The following is a 22,548-nucleotide window of genomic DNA, read 5'->3' on the forward strand; positions in this document are numbered from 1 at the left end:
TTTCTGGCCAGCACGCTTCACCTTAGCAACATGACCTGTTATGTTAACAAATGAAGTCAGTCAGTGGACAGAAACTGCATTTGTGTTTCTACAACAGCTATCTGATTAGATGGGTTTTCGACCAACTCTGGATGAGCTCAAAAGTGGACAAGCTCAAAACGTCTCACACTGCATTTACACCTGTTATTAGCATTGTCCACTTGTGACCGGATCAATGAAAACACATGTTAATACCAGGTTTAGTTCTCATTCTTACCAGCCACCTCCACAATGTCTCCAGGCACAATGTCTCGAGCTCGGACCCTCTGTACACTCTTCCTGTCCTGTCTGTACACCTTCCCCATCTCCGGCTCATACTGTTTTAGGGCTTCAATGGCATTTTCTGCATTACGCTCCTACAAAGAACAGAAACAAAAGATTTGTTGCATTCATTTTCCCCAAACTGAAATGATATATAGAAACATGTAAAATTGACATTAAACTGAATCCGTTATTGATGTAAAATGCTTAAATGTTATAGGGAACATTTGATTCTATTAATGATTGCTGGTTAACTTATTATTTATTTTTTAAACCACCAGCAAAGTTGACAATATTCTTTATTACTGAAATTACAAATAATACAGAAAATAGACGTTTCACCATTTAAATTTAACTTAGTAGAATAAAAAGCACAAAGTGATGAAAATTAGACTAAACTTTTTCATAATAATAGCTGTAGGATTCAGGAGGCAGAGATAGTCAAAAATAGGTATAGTGCAGGGATTCTCAACTGGTGGGCCTCAGCGATCCTGCAGGAGGGCTGAAAGATAGCTTAAAATTAACTTAAAAATTACACTTTAATTATTTGATTTCATTATTAAATATGGTATATTACAATGATCAAAGTAATGGCATTTGCTGCTTTGTGTGTTCGATTACTTCGGACTGAGTGCAAAAACAGCCTCACTGTTAAATATAGACTTAACTGTGGCTTAAACTTACCACCGCTGCATGCCAACTAGGACTCCATTCTCAGTTGTATAAAGCAAACCATCACGTAAATGTAAAGATAATAATGATTAGTTATAATAACCAACTTGCGCATGCCTCTCGTCTGCAACTCATACCGTATCAGAGTCACCAAAGTCTGTTGATTCACAATCTATACGTGCTCTCTTTGTGTGAACACTTTGTTATGGAGTTGCAAACACAACTGCCTTCAGATTGATGTGCTTTAACAGATTTAGAGTTATTTTACATTTCTTTGTTTATTTTTAATGGATATGAATAGTGTCAGTCCAATTCAAAACAGCAGCTTTTTTTTGCCATCTCCTGTTGTGCTGTCAGGTTCATGTATTGAAGAAAAGGCCCAGATACTCTGTAGTTGTAAAAAATAACTCAAGTAAAGAATTCAGGAGCTTTGAATCTATGTGTGTTATGTATATAATGTTTCTTTTTTTATAAAATGCTGTGGATGAATAATAGAATAATAGTAGAAGGCAAAAGAAATGTTTTGCTAATAAATAAAAAATTAAAATAAGCATTTTCTTTAGACAATCAGTTTAAATCAAAATGTCAGACAGGTGCACAGTAATTTGTTTAATAATAATCTGTATTTTTTACAGAATTTTCCAGGTTTTTTATTATACAGTGAAATAGCTGTTGTTTTACAGATATGTTCTGTAATAAAAAAAAAATCTAACATTAAATTTACAGTTATTGCTTGTAATTTAATATTACGTTATTTTTCAGCTTTTTAAAGGAAATTGTATGTATTTTTAGAGAGTAACACGTAATTTTACGTTGATATTTACAGATAATTCCTGTAAAAATAGGGAAACATAAATTCAGTCAAATTATTTTTAGTGAAGACAGTAAACATATGAAGATTAGCATGAGGTTAATAAAGTGAAATAATTGCTTATCATTGTAGGCTGCATATAATGCATGCACAATCCTGACAACATTCGGATCATAAAATCCGGGAGATTTTATCCGGGGGTGCGCGCAAAGTGAAGAGCAGGGAGGATGGTGGTTGGAACGTAAGATGTGCGCGAAATGAAGAGCGGGGAGGGGGTATGAGGATGGTTGCGCGTTGGCAAAGAGCATAGAATCACCAAGAGGCAATAAGATCCAATGGACAGCCGATCGCTTTCACTCCAAAATGGCGGAATCCGGGGCTGTTGCTGGGTGCTGCTGTTGCAATGGAACTATTGAGTGTCGCCTCTTGGTCATTCTAAGCTCTTTGGCGTTGGTTTGGTGTGCATGGGGACTGTACCAAAAAGCTGAGGAGTGGGGGGAGAGGGGGGTGTAATTCCGGAAGTTTTCCGGGAGACGGAACAATACGGGAGATGTCTCTGAAATACAAGAGACTCCCGGGAAAAACGGGACTGTTAGCAGGTGTGTGCATGCACTGTTAAACTAGGGAAATGTTTATTTTACTACTGCAACAATGTTGCTATGCGAACTGTGACGATCACTAGTGATCTATCGGCTGTTTTTTTACAGGTTTTTTTTTTTTTTTTACAGTGTGGGCCTTCAAAATTTCAGAAAAGGAGGTGAGCCCTGAAATTAAAAATGTTTGAGAACCCCTGGTATAGTGTATACTTTTTAAGGTAATATTTTTAAGCCAACATACACATAAATACACATTTCCCTAAATGTCCCACATAAAAAATAAAAATTTTTTAGAGATCACTTGATATAATTTGTGTTATTATTCAAAACTGCTTTCATTCATTCATTTTCTTGTCGGCTTAGTCCCTTTATTGATAAGAGGCCAGCTTATCCAGCAAGTTTTTTACGCAGCGGATGCCCTTCCAGCCGCAACCCATCTCTGGGAAACATCCACACACACACACACACACACACACACACGCACACGCACATACACACGTACATACACTAAGGACAATTTAGCCTACCCAATTCACCTGTACCGCATGTCTTTGGACTGTGGGGGAAACCGGAGCACCAGGAGGAAACCCACGCGAATGCAGGGAGAACATGCAAACTCCACACAGAAACACCAACTGAGCCGAGGCTCGAATCAGCGACCCAGCAACTTTCTTGCAGTGAGGCAACAGCAATACCTACTGCGCCACTGCTTTGCCTCCCAAAACTGCTTTATTAAAGTTTCTTTATTATAAAAGGTTTATCTCGGAAGTAAGGCACAATAAAAAACACAATAAGATATTTTACTAAATAAATGACTAGAATTGTGCTTTGCTAATTTAATTTGTAAAATATCTCATTTGTATTATCCATTTGCTGATTTTATAAATGAAGTTATTGTAGTAAAATAATTAGTTAGCCTGTACCTGCCACACTCCTACAATGGCGTTGGCAATAAGAATAAGGAGAATGACAAATGGCTCTACGAAGGCTGTGATGGTTCCTTCCCCTTCCTCAAACCAGGCCAGAGTCTGAAACAGAACATTTGATTTTAAAACATGATCAGTGGCATCTTTTGCCTAACCTCTATACAACAATATACTGCACAATGTTTTTAATTGACGAACATGCACAAGTGTAATGTGTAGAAAAAGTTACCATAAAGAACAATCCAACAGATTCTCAAAATAAGAAAATCCTAAATTAACCACATAATTCTAAGTGAAGACTGGAGTTATATCTACACTTTAAATAACATACAGTTTAGCATACTAATTAATTATGATTTTAAAGTAACAATACCTATATCCATGTTTTAAGCACAAATATGCAAAAACAGCACACGCTGTTAATTAATAAAAGTATCTTTCATAAATATGAATAATATTAAGGTAATTGAAGAATTATGTGCGTGTATTCATTTATTGTTTTGTATATAAAAAAATTCCAGTTTATTTTTTTTCTTTTCTGAGCAAATAAGTATGTCAGGGTATATACAGGAATGAAATTAAATACGTCCTTATTTAATACTCTTTCCATACATTTTAAGACCTCATCACCGACATTTTAACTTAGAGTATATTTAATAAATACTGAGGGTAATAAACATTATACTGATGGTCACTACAACATTATTCATGCACTAAATAAAAATGCTAATCCAACAGGTGGCGCTAGAGAACAGCAGGAATGACAGTGTTTCCCTGGTTACAGCAGTAAACAAATCAGCGTGATGTCAAATCTCGATTTCCGAAAATCTCCACAACATCCCAATATTTACAGATTAAAATTAGGCAAACTTTAGCCTACTGATACAAAATGTAATACCTTGTTAAATAGCATTTAGGAGTTTTTAATACTTTTTAGGGGCCTTAAATTTCTCTAAATGGATTGATCAACTTTTAATACTTTTTAAGACCCCGCAGACACCCTGCTATGTATAATATATGTAACAAAGCATCTATAATAATGTATAATCATACTTTTCATGATTTACAGAAAATATTACCCACAAAATTCCATTTACCCAACTGTCAATATCTTACCAAGCCTATTTAGAACAATGATTAATTGATGACATTGAGGATGAAGACCAAATTTGTCATCAAGACCATTTATTATTTTAATATGCAATTTAATACAATTTATACATATATATTTTATCAAATTAAGTTAAATGCTAAGGAATTTAACATGAATATATCTGTTTTTCATTTCTAACTATCTATCTATCTATCTATCTATCTATCTATCTATCTATCTATCTATCTGTCTGTCCGTCCGTCAGTCCATCCATCCATCCATCCATCCATCCATCCATCCATCCATCCATCCATCCATCCATCCATCCATCCATCCATCTATCTATCTATCTATCTATCTATCTATCTATCTATCTATCTATCTATCTATTTGTTATATATCCTACAATAAATACAATATTTGATCTATACTTACAAAGGAAATACAGGCTGCAAGGAGGAGAATCCTAACTAGAAGATCCTCAAACTGCTCCAGAACGAGTTCCCATAGTGACTTCCCTGTAAACACAAGCCCAAAAAAGGTTACAGACACAGGTTTCAAGATCACTTTCCATTAAATGTCAAATAACTCCCCAAACTAAATAACCTGTAACATGTAAACCATCAAAAATACTGCATATCCGCATTCAATCAAGATCTATTCATCAACAAAGAGAGTGCAAACCTCATCTAACGTTCTCAAGGGGTTCTAATAATAACTCTAATTAACTACACAACCTGCATCTCCCATGCAGCAAAGGTAAGCTCGGAGAGACGTTCAACTTAGAGACATGATGAAATATCTGCAAATAATTACTCAAACCCAAGGGAGCAGCTTACCTTCTTCTGCGGGTAACTCTGTGGCACAGGTTGTAGCAAGATAAAGAAAAAAAGGGAGAAGAAAAACATGATAAAGTTTACATTAAATCTTATTTATTGTTTATAAAGCACAACAAACTGTTGTATTTTAGCATGTTATGCAGTACCATTGGGGCCCCATCTTTCCCTGCTTTTCCTCAGTTGCTCAGAGCTCAGCCCTGTTGTCTCATTGACACTGAAATATCCCAGCACCTCCTCAACCGTCTTTGTATGGGCATTGTCCATCCCTACCAGACAAAAGTATACATTTAAAGAGATAGTTCAAACAAAATTAGCCTTTTTTTCACCTAATTGAGCTGGAACTATTGTCAATTAATCTAATGATTCAAAATGGCGCTAACAGTGCTAACAGCACAAAACAAACATCTATAAGCAAAACAAAATGGATACCTGCAGCTCCTGACAAGAAAAAAATAGGGTAAAACGATTAGTCACATGTAAACTGGCACCCTTTGTTTTTACAACATTGACTTGAAACAGATTCCCAATGTTTGATATGTCATTACACGACAGGAAGTTCACGCTGCAGACTGTGTTGACTCAGTTGGGATTGTTTACAGAGGCTGTGGATTAATACCTGTCGTAAATAACAGACCGATCGTTTCACTTCATGTATCTTCACATTGACTTGGTGTGTTCACATTGTATGTTTTTTGACTCTCGGAGTGCCCCTGTATCCACTTGACCTCCTTTTATGAATCATTTTAATAGCTTTATGTCTTGGACAGCCTGATGGTGAGTAAATTAAAGAGATAGTTCACCCAAAAATGAAGATTCTGTCATCATTTACTCATCCTCAACTTGTTCCAAACCTGTTTGAGTTTCTTTCTTCTGTTGAACACAAAGGAATATTATACAGAAGAACGATAAAACAAAAACAGCCATTTACTTCTGCTGTGTTTTTTGTTCCCTCTCTGGATATCAACGCATGGTTTTTAGCAACATTTTTTCACAATATCTTGTTTTCTGTTCAACAGAAGAAAGAAATTTAGACATTTTCATTTTTGGCTGAACCATCCCTTTAAAGCAAACGTTCATTTACGGTGAACTATCCCTTTAAGATGCTTTTAAAGGGACAACACAGCAAAATCTAACTCCATCATTGGTTACTCAATGCAATGTATGATGTTTCAAACATAACGAAGCATGCATATATGTGAAATACAATCGATATAATCTCATTCACATTTCATTCTTAGAAATAAAGAAGGAATTCAAGTTAATGGCGAGTATTTGTGTCAAACATTTACAGGTTTAAACAGAAATAAAGTACAAATAAGGACAGCCGCAGCATTTTAAACTCCAAATGGTGAACTCTGCAACTGGAGGACGATTTATTTTGGGAGTGTTTTGGGTTGACTTTTCCATTCTAATGTCCAAACTTTTGTATATCCCCAAAAATTTTATTCTTTGGTTACTCTCTGAATTTAGATCCCTCTCATTGTAAATGTATCATTAATTTATTGCATTTTCTGGCTAAATTGTACATCCATAAATGAACACCCTCACTTTTTTATTTTCAGAAAGGATTTTGATTTATATGTGAACTCCTTAAAAGACTCTAATATGTATATTTGCATGTAAAACTATTCCCTGGTGTAAATCATTTAAACTTGGGTAACACTAAACAATAACAGTACATGAATAATGATGTAATAATGCGTAAACTAAATTAATACATAAAGGCATCCGCTATTTATGAATTAACTTTAACGACAACATGAGTCACCAGATGTGTAAATAACGGCTACCTTAACTACTTGTTAGTACATGTTGTTAATTAATGCATTATTTAACATTTATGTTAAAGCTAAATGCAACCAACATGAGTTCATGAGCTTTTAATGCATAATTATGCCATGACTTTATTTGAAGGGGCACATCATCATTAACTCATCCTTAACTACTCATCAATTCCTGTGTTTCAACTGTTCATGTTGATGTTGACAGGCACTTTTCTAATGTTAATTAGTGTAAACAAACTAGACAGATGTGCATAATGACTGTGTAATTTATTTTATTCTATTTATGTAACCAATTTTGTCTCTTTGTTCCTATTGTGTCTTTGTATATGTTTTTTTTTCTTGAATGGTAATTATAAAAAATGGAGGACGATAAAAAAATATATATATTCAGTGTAAGAATACTAACATAAACGTAATGTAATGTTAACTAAGCTAAATAAAATAACCAACATTCATAAATGGCGAAACTACTAAGCACCTGTTACTGTACCTGCAAGTTCAGTTATTATGTTGACTTTTTTTAAGTAAACCATTTCATATCATATATTTATCACTTAAAACACATATTTGGAGACTATACATGCATAAATGTATACATAAATGTAAAAATGCTTTAGCGTCGTAGCTAATTTGATGCTCTAGCAAATGGCGATGCTAATGTAACGTACATAATAGTGACAGATCGCAAGCTGTCATTTGTTTATAGTTTGACTTTCAGCTGACTGGACAAAATACGCGTTCACACCGCTGATCAGATGCCTTCGAAATGACTGATCCTGCAGGCACAGGGGTCGATATTTCCCCATTTACCGTATTATCAAACACAGCGTGATGCCGACCACAACCTTACTCACCAGTTTAACTGTAAGTCAGTCCTCCTGTCAACCAATAACGTCCGTTATACTGTTAACTATTCCACTAAACCGCGACAAGAGAGAATAACCCGGTTATAACCCAATGCGGTGTGGTATTGTGGATCGATCTGTTGTTGAAATCCAATAGGAGAGAAAGAGAGAGAGAGGGGCAGAGAGTGATCGCACTGCAGCGCTGCTCAAGGCGAATGATGATGATTTTCTGCTATGCGTTTTCCTTCTGATTTCAGCATGATCCGGGAAATTATTCAAACAAACATCCACTGGAAGGTGAATGATTTACGTCTTCAGGGAATGTTCGACGCTGTCAAGTCTTTCTGAATGCGCCGGTAGTATTCAAAACGGTAAAGTCGATGCTGTAATCCGCCGCTACCTCCTATCTACATAACCGTCGCTTTATTTAATACTAGGTCACTGAGCGACATTATTACCGTAGGTGCTTCAGGGATCGATGGACGGCGCTGCAGCCAATCAGCACTCAAGACTTCATCACGACGCACAAAACGGACGAATCATCGTTGTTCTTTTACTGATAATCCCGCCTACTCGGTCTTGCTGCAGGAGGGCGGGGCTTCAACACGCACTGAGGTTTTCCATTTAACCAGTGACCGTTGCGTGCGACAGTGTACGCCGTAACATGTATATTTACATAAGCCACTCTGGGCGCGTATATGGTAAGTGACGCAGATGTAAACCAATAAGAAACCGTTTTTCTTCGTAGGGAGGCGGGACAACTTCGCTCGGGTCAATAATCCAGCCCCTCCCCCCGCGCGTCCATCTGTCACTCAAAAAAAGGTACATTGTGGCTGCGTTGGTGACGCGCTAGTGTATAGTGAGGTCATGAGTGTACCAGGTCGAGGTGATTATCGTGTAGATTTTGCCTAAATTCATTAACTATATAGATTTAAAAGCGATATTTGGAGGATATCAAAGACAACATTTGAGGCTGATGGATGGAGAGGGATCTGACCTATTTCAATTGTGCCATAATTATCTGCCCCTAATTAATATCACTCTCTAGAGGAAAATGCTGTAATTCTTTGAATGGATATCTTTTAGATATAAATGATATGTCTGACCATAACAGGTTACTACAAGTTAATAAACTATTATACTATTAAAACACTTGATTTATAAATTTTGAACAAAGAAATTTGTACTGTGGGAAAAACACTAACGATTATTTTAAAAAACTTTTTGGAAAATATTTAATCAGAATATTTACTTTTTTCTCCACTCCTTGCACAGTATTTAGCATTTACTGACTAAATACATCAAACCTTTTTACACAACCAAGCATTTAATATTTATTCATTCATTCTTTTCAGCTTAGTCCCTTTATTTATATGGGATAGCCACAGCGGAATGAACCGCCGACTTATCCAGCAACTCATCCAGCCGCAACCCATCACTAGGAAACATCCACACACACACTCATTCACACACACTCATACACTACGAACAATTTAGCCTTCCCAATTCTTACACCACGTTTTTGGACTTGTGGGGGAAACCAGATACCCGGAGGAAATCCACACGAACACGGGGAGAACATGCAAACTCCACACAGAAACGCCAACTGACCCAGCCAAGGCTCAAACCAGCGACCTTCTTGCTGCACCAAAACAAGTGTATGAATGTAAAAAAATATATTTAAAATGTCTAGTATACACATTTTCATCACCAGGAATGTAGTGTGATCTTTATTAATCCATCGGTTTGACAATAATGCTTCCAACTTGAATATAATCATTCAAATATTAAAAGGGAAATTCACCACAAATAGCTTAGGCCTGAGGGTGTTTGGATGGTTCGAAAGACCCACCCCTCCACTGACAAAGATGCAGAATTAGTCCCATACATGAGCTCATTTGTCCTATTTTGACTTTTATGCCATGATTGCCATCATAAATGATCAAACTAACCCATTGAAAAAGTCTTTAACACCAAGCGGAAACTGACGCAAGAAAAGTCAAATTCCACTGTATTGTTGTTAAACAGAGAAAACATTTTACAAGTAACTTTTATTCTAAATCTTGGACCTTACACTTGGAAAAAAAGACCAATAAAAAGTAGTAAAGCTTTATAAATAAAGTTACTTTTATTACTTATAGGCTATTGTTGTTATCCATGAATTTAAAAATGTTTTTTTAGGAAAAATGTAAAGCTCTACATTATTATTATTATTATTCAAATGGACAAATTCTGGCAGAGAAAAGTTGAATGTGCTGGCCAGTTTGTTATTTGCCTAATATCTGGCACTAGGCTAGTTTTTAATTTAAAACCTTAACAGATTGTTGTTTTTCCCCTAGTGATTTACAGTATGATGTAATGAATTTGCATTTTAGTAACCTATTTTTTATATTTCTTTATTCTAAATCTTTAGAAAATGTTTTTGGTACATTAAAAGGTGACCATTTGACAAACTAATCCAGCAAAAGAATAAAAACAGTGCTTAAAATCTCACAAAAAGTCAGTATTTAAATTTCATAATAAATAGAAAATGAGGCCAATAACTGCAAGACATGTCCAAAAAAGAACCGCCTCTTTCACCAGGCTGGCTACAGGCATGTAGTCTCAAAATGGTGTAAGATGATCAATTATTGGTGATTATAAACCACATGTGTCAAACTCAATTCCTGGAGGGCTGCATCTCTGCATAGTTTAGTTCCAACTCAAATCAAACACACCTGATTAAACTAATTATGTGCTTTAGGCTTGTTTGATACCTACAGGAAGGTGTGTGGAAGCAGGGTTGGAACTTAACACTGCAGGGCTGTGGCGCTCCAACAATTGAGTTTGACACCCCGTTATAGACTGAAGTTTACATTCAATGGCCCTTTGCCTTTCACTCTGTGATTTAGATTATGAAAAACTCCTAAAATGTAAATGCAATTCAAGTGTATAAAAAAAACTGTCAGAGAATATAAAAAGTACAACACACATGAAAAAATATCACAGTAATCTAAAGTAACTAGTGTATAGTGTATATATTATAGTATTTACAACACTAACTAACTGTAGTGAACTGATAAATACTTATCAGGTCTCCTTGATAAATAAGGGTCTAAGCTGAAGGAAAATGAATATATTATCTAAAGCTATAGAAAGCTTATTACACTATTGGGTCGGTTTTTATGTTACTGTAGTGTGTTGATTACCAGAACTATAGAAATATTTCATGTATTTACTGTAGTATGGTGCTAAAACACTATAGTATTTACTATAAATGACTATAGTATTTTTTCACATGGGATTAAAAAAGTGTATATAGTGATATGAGTGACTGATCTCTTTATGCACCTGTAGCATGGTGTGTGTAAAGTAAAGCATAAAATGACTCAATAATTAAAGCTTTTGCATACAAATGTTTAATAAAATGTAGTGTAGTAAACAGCAAAGCAAACATAGCAGAACATATCAAAACTATTTTCCTTTTTCCTTCCGTTTCTGTCACTCTCCATCTGTTTGTCAGAAAGGATAGTCACGCCAGAGACTGAAACAGAGTGAGGCAAAGTGTTAAAGATACAAAGGTTTCGGTTTCTGTGGTTTCTGTGTAAACGGAAGAGAGAGAATATGCGAGCGTGTGTTAGTTATACCTCTGTGTGTACTCTGGGTCAGTGTCCTCCTTCAGCAAAATGTCTTTAATCTCCTGCGGGGGATTCAGCCCATGCAGTGCTGCCCTCTCCCATCTCTGCAGTCGACTGATCCCTAACGCACAAACACACAATGCTGAGTGCATTAGCGCGCATACACTTTTCCAGGACGCATTTTCCCCTTAGGGATTTTTTAGTCTTTGTTGAAGCTTTATGAGCCATGAACTACAATGAGAATCATAGCCCTACCAAATTTGATGTAAAGCAAAGATATGTATGCAAATCAGACATAATAACAAAGGCAAGGATTACGTACTTAAAGGGACAGTTCCCCCCAAAATAAACATTTTTTACTCACCCTCAAGTGTTTCCAAACATTTATGAGTTTCTGTTTTCTGAACACAAAATAAGTCATTTTGAAGAATGTTAGAAACAGGTAACCATAGACAACCATAGCAGAGAAAAACAAAGTTGGGAAGTCAATGGTTACCTGTTTCCAAGATTTTTCTAAATAACTTATTTTGTCAGAAAAAAGAGGAAGAACAGGTTTGTGACAGTCAGGAGAGGGTAAATAATGAGAGATTTTCCATTTTGAGTGAACTACTTTAGCTGTTTTAATTAGAGAACTATAATCCCATCAAGCATTGCAAATGATAAAGTGATTTAATAAAAATATATATAAAAATGAATTGAATGAAATTATTCGTTTAGGTTGTTGGTTTCAGTAAAGCATCATGGATGATGCAGTTTTCTGCATAAATATAGCTATTGAACATGGCTGTTTTAAAAATAAGTTGAAAAATGCAAACAGGAGGATTCAACCAGACCATTTACAACCAAAAGAAACATCAGAGAACACAACAGGTCTGTCCTTAAAGGGATAGTTCACCTCTCAAAAAAATTCTGTAATCGTTTGCTCACCTTTATGTAGTTTTAAACCTTCATACCTTTTTTTCTGTTGGACACAAAAGTAGTTATTTTGTCCAACAATGTTGAAACCTGGTAACCACTGGCTCCCATAGTATGGGGAAAAATACAATGGAAGTCAATGGTTACCTGTTTTCAACATTCTTCAAAAAATCTTCTTTTATGTTTAACAGCAGACTGAAACTGAATCAGGTTTTGAACAAGAGAAGTATGAGTAAAACATTAAAGAATTGTCATTACTGGATGAAATATCCCTTTAAGGGTTAATCAATAGTTATTATCATTTATTCATTCATTCATTCATTCATTTTCTTTTCAGCTTAGTCCCTTTATTAATCTGGGGTCACCACATCAGAATGGATCGCCAACTTATCCAGCATATGTTTTATACAGTGGATACCCTTCCAGCAGCAACCAATCACTGGGAAGCACCCATACACTCCAATTCACTACGGACAATTTAACTTACCCAATTCACCTATAGCGCATGTCTTTGGGCTTGTAAGGGAAACTAGAGAGCCTGGAGGAAACCCATGGCAACACGGGGAGAACATGCCAATTTTTCCCTTACTGAACAGATTCTGGACAAACAGAACTGGAAGGCTGAGCTTAGAGCAGGCCTTTTCTGCCAGATATCGAACTTGCCATCTTTGACTTCTCACAAATCACATCTTCTCTCTCTCAAACAATGCAAAAGTCTTTAATGCAAGGCATGATGGTGGCTAAACAAATATAGTGTAATAAATTTGAAATCACCTTTACGCCTCTCATTGCAGAACTGGATTTCTGATATCATGTCTGTTATTCAGATGGAGAGACTCAGATTTTTAAGGACTAGCTTCATCAGAAAATATTTGGCTACTTGGAGTCAATTTCTTGATTTATTTGACAAATCAATATCTAAAAAGCAATCTACTGACCACTCTGAGGTTTAAGTTATATAACCCCTCTTGTTTTGATGTATGTTTTGTGATGTTGTGTGTGTGTTTTTTGTCTCCTTTCTTTTTAGTTTTATTTTATACTGTCTTTTGTATTTCTAAAGTATGAGCCAATGTTTGCTCTTATAATGTATATATATATATATATATATATATATATATATATATATATATATATATATATATATTTAAAGCTTAAAATCTTGTAATAAAAAAAAAACATGCAAATTCCACACAGAAATGACAACAGGCCAAGCCAAGGCTCGAATCAGTGACCTTCTTGCTGTGAAGCGACAGCGCTACCCACTGCGCAACCATGCTGCCGTTATTATAATCAATGTAAAATCAAAAACAGACGTTTACCTGTGCATGGTCCAAACTTCCAATCCAGATCAAAGTTCTTCAGCTCCTGTATATCTTTTTCTCTTTCACTCAGTTGTGGGGGTTCAGGCTCTGAGCAGTAATAACAGGTTATAAATGCATTACATGGTTGCATGTGCCTCTAAAGCATTTGCACACTTTAGGACCATAGTGATATGGAATGATTTCTGCTTAAAGATGCATGTTAACACACAGAACAAAATACTATCTGACCTGCTTTCGGTGGTGAAGGAGACTTGCTTCTCTTGCCTCCTCTCCTTGCCTTCTTCACAACCTTAAAGGTGTCGGTGATGAGGCCACGCTTTGGTGTCATATCTGAAATAAAGCAAACAATGAGCAATACATATGCTACAGTATGTATGTAACTTCAATCAATGAACTATCGATAAATGGTAATGCATTAAAATGAATATATACTTTGAAAGTGTTTTCAGTTATACAATAATTAAAGAGATAGTTCACACAGAATGAAAATTCCTAAACTTTTGTTCTGTTGCACACAAAAGAAGATATTCTGAAGAATGTTGGAAAAATTATCAAAAACAAGTCATAGGCTGTTTTTTATTTCAACATTCTTCAGATTATCTTGTTTTTGTTTAACAGAAGAACGAATCTCAAACAAGTTTGGAACAAGTGAAGGATGAGTAAATGATGACAGAATTTTCTTTTTTTGGGGTGAACTATCCCCTTTAAGAGTCTTTGTTCCAGTGTTTTTACACACACACACACACACACACACAAAAAAAAAACTATATTTAACTTATTATAATAGTATATGTTTAAGAAAAGGGGTTGGTATCAGTTTATCATGCGTAATTATAAATAATTCACTGTTATTACTTTAGTAAGTACAAGGCACATGTAAACAACAGTTTCAGTATTTTCATTGTTAGTACATGTTAACTAACGTGTTAGCTTCCTAGTTTAAACGTGATGTAGCATAATAAGATATATCAACAAGTTAAATCGAGGTAAATACATAATGTTGTAACGTCAATAATGTTGTAAATACTCTGGCTGTGAGAGCACAAAGAGCAGGACATGCAAATACTATCTTACTAGATGCTTTCGGTCTAAAACATAAAATAAGCAATGCATTCTGTGTAGCATTTCATTTTAATTTCTAAATAAATTGCATTAAAATCACCAGTAAAGGCGATCTTTATTTATTGATCCATCGAACAACAGTGCTTGAAACACTACTGTCAAAAAAGTATATCTGAAATATATTGCATACCTGGACGCTGATAGGATATCGTCATATGATAAATTATTTGTAAATGTTGACAGCAGCAGTCTTCATCAATAAAGCCTTTTAACTTTCCCTTTGTGTTTCGATCGTTTACAAAACAGACTGACGTTCGATAGGCAGGGCTGAGCCACGCACACTGCGCGATTGCGTCATGACGAAGGCGTTCCTGCGCGCCGCACATCTACGCTCACGGGACTCGGCCTTGATCCTCTCGCCGAATAACAGTAATACTCATTCAAATTTCTCGCATATTTCATAACATATGCAACAAAAGCGTTCGAAATGTACTAAGCCTGCTGTAAATTTGCTGTAAATTTGCAAACGTGTCGTTCGTCACAAAAGCCGCTGTTTGATGCCTGAACGCCAGCTTTGCTAGCTTTATTTGTTTATTATTAGACATCATCTCGCTGTGCAGCCACAAAATAATAACACTCGCAAAAGCTTTTCTTAAAGCACAAAGCTAGATTTTTACATCCAAAACAACCTATAATAAAAGTCTACTGTTGACACCAGAGTAAACTGGGAGTTTTCTATCATTCATAACACATTCATATTGCCATTTGCAGTGGAAATTGTATAATGTATAATGTATATTAATAACTGTCGCAGCTTTTAAACGTCACAGGTCCATTCTGTCTACTCTGACATGAGTGACACTTTGGAGTTCAATGAAATTTATCAGGAGGTCAAGGGCTCATGGGTGAGTTAAAAAAGGTTTTGTTCTCTAACTTGAGGTGTTTTTCTATCAAACTCTCAATAAAGTTGACCGACTGTCTTTTCTTGTAGAATGACGGCCGCCTGCGCTTCAGTAAGCAGACAGTGGTGTATAAAAACAGTAAGACCGGGAAGGTGGACACTATTCCGGTCCCTGAACTCACTCAGGCCCAGTGGAGGAGAGTCTGTCTGGGTCACGGCATCAAACTATGGACCAGCACTGGCCACATCTACAAATATGATGGCTTTAAAGACGCAGTGAGTCTGAGATGCAAATTACAGATCAATTGATCACTCAGTTTGATCCGCTGTTTCATTCCAGGTCTTAAATTTTCATCCGTTTCTTTTTGCGCAGGACCTTGAGAAGATCTCAGAATACTTCAAAGACAACTACAAAGTGGAGCTAACAGAGAAAGACATGTGTGTTAAGGGCTGGAATTGGGGCACTGCTAAATTTAATGGTCAGTGCATTCCTGTTGCAACGCTTTTTGTCTGAGATATTCAGTTAAAGTCAGAATTATTAGCCATTCTGAATTATTAGCCCCCCTGTTTATTTTTTCCCCCAATTTCTGTTTAACAGAGAGATTTTCTCAACACATTTCTAAACATAATAGTTTTAATAACTCATTTCTAATAACTGATTTATTTTATCTTTACCATGATGCCAGTAAATAATATTTAACTAGATATTTGTAAGACACTTCTATACAGCTTAAAGTGACATTTAAAGGCTTAACTAGGTCAATTAGGTTAACTAGGCAGGTTAGGGTAATTAGGCAAGTTATTGTATAGTGATGGTTTGTTCTGTAGACCATCGGACACAAATAGCTTAAAGGGGCTAATAACTTTGTCTTTGAAGTGTTTTTAAAAAATGTAAAACTGCTTTTCTTCTAGCCAAAATACAACAAATAAGATTTTCTCCAGAAGAAAACATTATCAGACATACTGTGAAAATTTCATTGCTCTGTTTTAACAAACAGGTTTGTTACTAGAATGGTCAGGCAGGCAACAGTCAACAGGGTAAAACAGATACATACAGAGAATCCAGAGTCGTGGTCATAGAACAGGCGAATGGTCGGAACAAGCAGCAAAGAATCAAAACAAAGAGACAAAGGGTTAAAACACAGCTAGGCTAAACAGGGAGAAAACACGTCGTAATGCTCACAGATAAACAAGACTCAAAAAAGTGTGTGTGTGTGTGTGTGTGTGTGTGTGTAATCAACAGAGAACTGGAACAGGTGTGTGTGAGGTGCATGACAGGATTCGTTGGTCTAGATCGCTGGTGATTGTGACAGTAGTGACCTTAAACACTGTTTTTTAGTATGTTTGTCTTCCAAAAGTATGGAGCAAATAATATGGAAAAACAATCTGAATTTAAATTGTGCAAATTTGAATCACAATAGCAATTGTAATTTAATAAAATTTAATATTAAATGCTATTAAACTGTTTGAATTTGAATTTCTTAACTTGAATATTGAACATCTGAAATTTAAGACAACTGAATTTTTTCAGATTTCTATTGACGTATTTTCAAACTTCAGATTTTTTCGTTCTAAATTTATAGATTGCAGATATTGAGCTTGTGAAAATACAGTTTTGAGTTTTCAAGATGAAGAAATTCAGAGCATCGAATTCAATATTTTAAATTTTAAAACCAGAAAATCAGATTGTGAAATTCAGATTTAGCAAAAAGTAGGTCAGGGGTCATCAACAGTGAAGAAAATTCAGATTGTTTTGGCATATTATTCGCTCCATATCAAAGAACCTTTCGATGAACATATCTTTAAAGCTTTTTAATAATCAAAAGCAAAATAACACTATAAAAATAGGTTTCTTGTATGTTATGTATGGTGATGTGAATCGGTAATTGTAATTAAAATGTTTGATTTTTTTAACTAATTATAAAAATGTAATAAATACAAAAATACATATTATTAAACATGATGTAGCTAATTCAAGGTAAATACATAATGTTGTAGTGTAAATGTTGTAAATACTCAGGCTGTTGGAGCACTAAGAGCAGGACATACAAGATGTCTTACAAGATGTTCTCGCCTCGCCTTTTCGCCAGCTGACTTTATTGTAAGACAAAATAAGCAATGCATTCTGTGTAGCATTTTACTTTCAATTGTAATTACAATTTGCTTTAGATTTTTTTCAATTAATTATAAAAATGTAATAAGTCCATAAAATATATATTATTGTGATACTATTGCACAGTATATAACAGTAATATTATTTTTATAATAATACAATTAATATAATTTTAATAAATATACATTGTGTAAATAAACGTAATTACATTATTAATAACAACAGTGCCATTACAAAGCTTAGATTTATAGTTGTTGTTTTTTCCTTGCTTTCAAAAATGTTTTCATTTTAGACCCTGCTTAATGGGACAGTGGATATATCGGCTCATTTATTCATTTTCTTTTTTGACTTGGTCCTTTTATTAATCTGGGGTCGCCACAGTGGAATGAACCACCAACTTATCCAGCATATGTTTTATGCGGTGGATGCCCTTCCACCTGCAACCCAACATTGGGAAACACCCATACACTCTTATTCACACCCATACACTATGGCCAATTTAGCTTATTCATTTCACCTGTACCGCATGTCTTTGGAGTCTGGACTGTGGGGGAAACCAGAGTACCCCGGAAGAAACCCATGTGAACATGCAAACTCCACACAGAAATTCCAACTGACCCAGTCGTTTGTCGAACCAGTGATTTTCTTGCTGTGAGGCGACAGCACTACCCACTGCGCCACCTATTTATTCATTATTTATTTATTCATTATAATGCAACAAATAGTAAAAGAGGCTTACAGTATCAAGCTCTATGCAAGTAAAAATTTATTTCTATATTTCTATATATATATTTATATGTATGTATGTGTGTGTGTGTGTGTGTCAATTATAATAGTAATGATACATTTTTAAAGCATAGTTTGGTACATTTTTAAGTTGTTGACCTGTTGACCACAATATATAATGAAATACTTTATATAGAAACAGTAAAGGCTGCTCTCTGTCCCTCTGTAACTCTGTCAGGGTTGCTAAAGCAGAAAAATTTATATACTGTCGTCATTTGGCACAGGTCTACTTCCTTCTGATACAGCCAAGCACTGAACGTTACCCCAGGGCCGAACAATGAAACACTGTTAATAACTAACCATGTTCAAGCTTTGTATTTTATTAAACTCAGCTTAAAAAATCGGCCTCATCTATGTGTTAAACTGCTCTCCTGTGTATTTTCAGGGCCGTTGCTTTCCTTTGACGTGAATGACAGCCCTACATTTGAGATTCCTCTCTCCAGTGTATCCCAGTGTACGACGGGTAAGAATGAGGTGACAGTGGAGTTTCATCAGAATGATGACACAGAGGTGTCTCTCATGGAGGTGCGCTTCTACGTCCCACCCACCACAGGGGACGAGGGTTCAGACCCGGTAGAGGTAAGAGTGTGCATGTTCATCCCAGTCTAACACTGACCAGCAGATGGCGCAGGTTACCAAGAGATCAATTCCCCTAAAGCAGGAGCCTTTTTTAGTCTTAAAATTAGAGATGCCCAAATATAACCATCACCATTGGGTCCTTGTATGAAGATTTCATTTATAAAGATGCAAGTAATATTTGCGTACATTTAGTGAAATATTATTTGGAAAATATAATTTTTACTCAATATACCGTTAGACGGATAAAAAATTAAACAATATATAAAATGACAAAATAAAAACATGAAAAATAAATAAATACTACATTTTTAATTATAACTAAGAATTAAAGTTGAAGTCAGATTAGCCCCCCTTTGAATTAGTTTTTCTTCTTTTTTACATATTTCCTAAATGATGTTTAACAGAGCAAAGAAATTTTCACAGTATGTCTGATAATATTATTTATTCTGGATAAAGTCTTATTAGTATTATTTTGCCTACAATAAAAGCAGTTTTTAATTTTTTAAAGACCATTTCAGGGACAAAATTATTAGCTCCTTTAAGCAATTTTTTTCCCAATAGTCAACAGAACAAACCATCGTTATACAATAACTTGCCTAATTACCCTAACCTGTCTAGTTAACCTAATTAACCTAGTCGAGCGTTTAAATGTCACTTTAAGCTGAATAGAAGTGTCTTGAAAAATATCTAGTAAAATATTATTTACTGTCATCATGGCAAAGATAAAATAAATCAGTTATTAGAAATGAGTTATTAAAACTATTATGACTAGAAATGTGTTGAAAAAAAATCTTCTCTCCGTTAAACAGAAGTTGGGGGGGGAAAAAACAAGCTGTCTAATAATTCAGGGGGGCAAAAAATTCTGACTTCAACTGTAATACAATACATATCAACTGAGTTGTATTTATTTATTTTAATTAGTTCATTATATCTTTTTTTTTTATTTTGTTTATTCATTTATTGGCTCTATCCCAACTTAAATGGCCATGTCTAATTAAGGTATGTTCTAAAACTTGTAGTTAAAAATAAAGTTGCAGTTACATAAAAGTACACAGCAGGTGATACTGAAATTCATTTCTGTGTCACAAATCAATCAGTTTCTGTCAAAGCATTTAGTACGTCTATTACAAAACAGACACTAAATATGGAGTCCTGATTGTCAAATGCATGTTTATGTCCTTTTTCAAGATTAAATAAATTTTAAGATTATAAAATAGTCTAGTGCATTTTGTAATATGAAGATTGACACCTACTGGGGGGTTGGTTGGGACAATCTAAAAGCTTTAAATGTGGCATATACAAAAGTAATGATTTCATAAAGGATATTTATTTTTAAAGCTTTTGAATGATCATTAAAATATTGTCACTTTAGAGTTATAAGATTCTATCTGACATTTTTGTCAAAATTGAGTTATTCACATATTCTTATTAAATGACAACTTATTTACATTATGGAATGTTTTTTTAGTTGCTTACATTTGAAGAGGTTTTATTTACAAAACTACAAAGTCGAACTCTGTCTTGGCTTTATAAGTTTTTTTCTGTGAGCCATTCTTATGCACCCACGAGGACTAATCAGGAACAGCTTTCTTTGTCATTTCGCCAGATTGCTCTGTCGACAGCTGGAAAGACCAGAAGGAAACACAATACAAGTCGACTAAATTATGCCGCACCTCACAAAATTAAAAAGAAACCTGAAACTGAAAAGATGTGTGTAAATGTGATGATTTAGAAGCAGGTTCAATTTTACATTGTTGAAAAAGAAACAGTTATTTAAAAAATGTAATATATTAAATGTGAAATATTTTTATTTGTGTATATATTGTCAGTGAAACATTTTTCAGTGTTTATTAAAACTCATTCACTCATTGTCTGCGTTTTTTTAGAGTCTTTAAATTTAATCTTAAACCTCGAAGGGCAAATATTAGATAATTTAATTAATGCGGCATATAATTCAATAAATATAATTCAATTATTTTTATAAAGCATATATTCAATAAATATTACCATATTAATTACATTTACTCTTAAAAATGCTAGGGGTATTTCAGCCTTATGCTGGGTGTAATATGGACTAAACCAACTGCAGAGTTAATTTTTTAATTAAATAAATAAAGACTAAATTAAACCCAATGCTTGAGTTAGTCCATATTTTACCCAGTTTGGGTGTAAATAACCTAGCAATTCTTAGTGTACAATTAACAGCTGCACTGGACAAAATATTTAGCACAGCCTTGTATGGTTCATTTGAACAAGAAACAAGTTTCATCCTAAAACATTAAATAAAGTCATAGAAAGCAAAAATATAACAACAACTTAATAAAACATACCAGTTTTTATTTTTTAAATTAATAAGCAGACTGATCGTATTTTTGAAAAGCAATGCTTCAATTATTGATCTGCTAGATAGAACCTTATAATTCTAAGCAGAATAAGACTTTTTAGAATTACAAGGTTCTGCATCTGCATTCACCCAGTTTTTTTTTTAAGACAATTTTGATATTTTACATTTAGAGTACATTTAGGCTCTCTGTCATGTTAATGTAAGAAAGAGAACTGTTACATGCATATTGTTTCCTATATGAAATGCGAAAACTTCGAAGCTCAATATCTCAAAATCATTAGAACGCAGATAGAATCTTACAATTCCAAGGTGACGAAATGTTATAAGGCAGGGGTCACCAATCTCGTTCCTGGAGGTCCGGTGCCCTGCAGGGTTTAGCTCCAACTTGCCTCTACACACCTGCCTAGGTGTTTCAAGTATACCTAATAAGACCTTGATTAGCTTGTTCAGGTGTGTTTGATTAGGGTCGGAGCTAAAATCTGTAGGACACCGGCCCTTCAGGAACAAGTTTGGTGATGCCTGTTATAAGAGAAAAGACTTCAAGCAATGGGACACGTCTAAACATTTGCGTAAAACCTCTGTCCCTCTTCTTGTAGTCCTACTGTACAATATTTATATCTGTAAATCCCGCTTAATCTGAGAAGTAATGAAAACCGTTATGTTTCAGGCATTTGCTCAGAATGTGCTGTCGAAGGCAGATGTCATCCAGGCCACAGGAGATGCTGTTTGTATCTTCAGAGAGCTGCAGTGCCTCACGCCTAGGGGCAGGTACATACATACACACATCTGGATACTCTCATCATACTTTTTGGTTGTTTATTTAACATAAAAATGTCAAAGGTGTGAACTGGCATTGTGTGATTTGATTTTTCTTGCTCTCTCTTTAGGTACGATATCCGTATTTATCCAACATTCCTTCATCTACACGGTAAGACATTTGACTACAAGATCCCGTACACCACAGTGCTCCGCCTCTTCCTGTTGCCTCATAAAGACCAGCGGCAAATGTTCTTCGTGGTGAGTGGAGGATCATGGTCTATAAA

The 22,548-nt window shown here is 35.0% G+C and overlaps 3 protein-coding genes across 4 annotated transcripts in view; 1 reads left to right on the top strand and 2 right to left on the bottom strand.

Moving 5' to 3' along the window:
* Nucleotides 1-8,309, bottom strand: part of si:dkey-28b4.8 — a 52,401-nt gene extending 44,092 nt beyond the window's left edge. Inside the window, exons 1-6 of the mRNA XM_679135.10 lie at nt 7,876-8,309; nt 5,384-5,503; nt 5,238-5,255; nt 4,834-4,916; nt 3,303-3,407; nt 257-395 (exon numbers count right to left, since the gene is read on the bottom strand). Of these exons, the coding sequence (XP_684227.1) occupies nt 257-395; nt 3,303-3,407; nt 4,834-4,916; nt 5,238-5,255; nt 5,384-5,501 (463 nt within the window). The 5' untranslated portion in view covers nt 5,502-5,503; nt 7,876-8,309. The remainder of the gene's footprint in view (nt 1-256; nt 396-3,302; nt 3,408-4,833; nt 4,917-5,237; nt 5,256-5,383; nt 5,504-7,875) is intronic.
* Nucleotides 8,310-11,241: 2,932 nt separating this feature from the next.
* Nucleotides 11,242-15,123, bottom strand: pold4 (DNA polymerase delta 4, accessory subunit). The gene is made up of 5 exons (NM_001256200.1): nt 14,973-15,123; nt 13,949-14,050; nt 13,718-13,807; nt 11,493-11,604; nt 11,242-11,389 (listed from the first exon to the last, which is right to left on the bottom strand). Exons 1-5 carry the CDS (start codon nt 14,995-14,997, stop codon nt 11,365-11,367), a joined length of 354 nt encoding a protein of 117 aa, NP_001243129.1. The 5' UTR covers nt 14,998-15,123; the 3' UTR covers nt 11,242-11,364.
* Nucleotides 15,124-15,149: 26 nt separating this feature from the next.
* ssrp1b (structure specific recognition protein 1b) overlaps nt 15,150-22,548 on the top strand; it is a 28,695-nt gene continuing 21,296 nt past the window's right edge. Inside the window, exons 1-7 of one of the 2 annotated variants that reach the window (XM_001923121.8) lie at nt 15,150-15,211; nt 15,597-15,687; nt 15,774-15,959; nt 16,057-16,162; nt 18,968-19,161; nt 22,173-22,273; nt 22,393-22,522. In XM_001923121.8, coding sequence (XP_001923156.3) covers nt 15,634-15,687; nt 15,774-15,959; nt 16,057-16,162; nt 18,968-19,161; nt 22,173-22,273; nt 22,393-22,522 — 771 coding nt within the window. In that variant the 5' untranslated portion in view covers nt 15,150-15,211; nt 15,597-15,633. The remainder of the gene's footprint in view (nt 15,212-15,596; nt 15,688-15,773; nt 15,960-16,056; nt 16,163-18,967; nt 19,162-22,172; nt 22,274-22,392; nt 22,523-22,548) is intronic. The other variant, XM_068221595.2, reaches the window with a different exon arrangement.

Source organism: Danio rerio, chromosome 1 (assembly GCF_049306965.1).
Source record: "Danio rerio strain Tuebingen ecotype United States chromosome 1, GRCz12tu, whole genome shotgun sequence".
Lineage (NCBI taxonomy): Eukaryota > Metazoa > Chordata > Actinopteri > Cypriniformes > Danionidae > Danio > Danio rerio.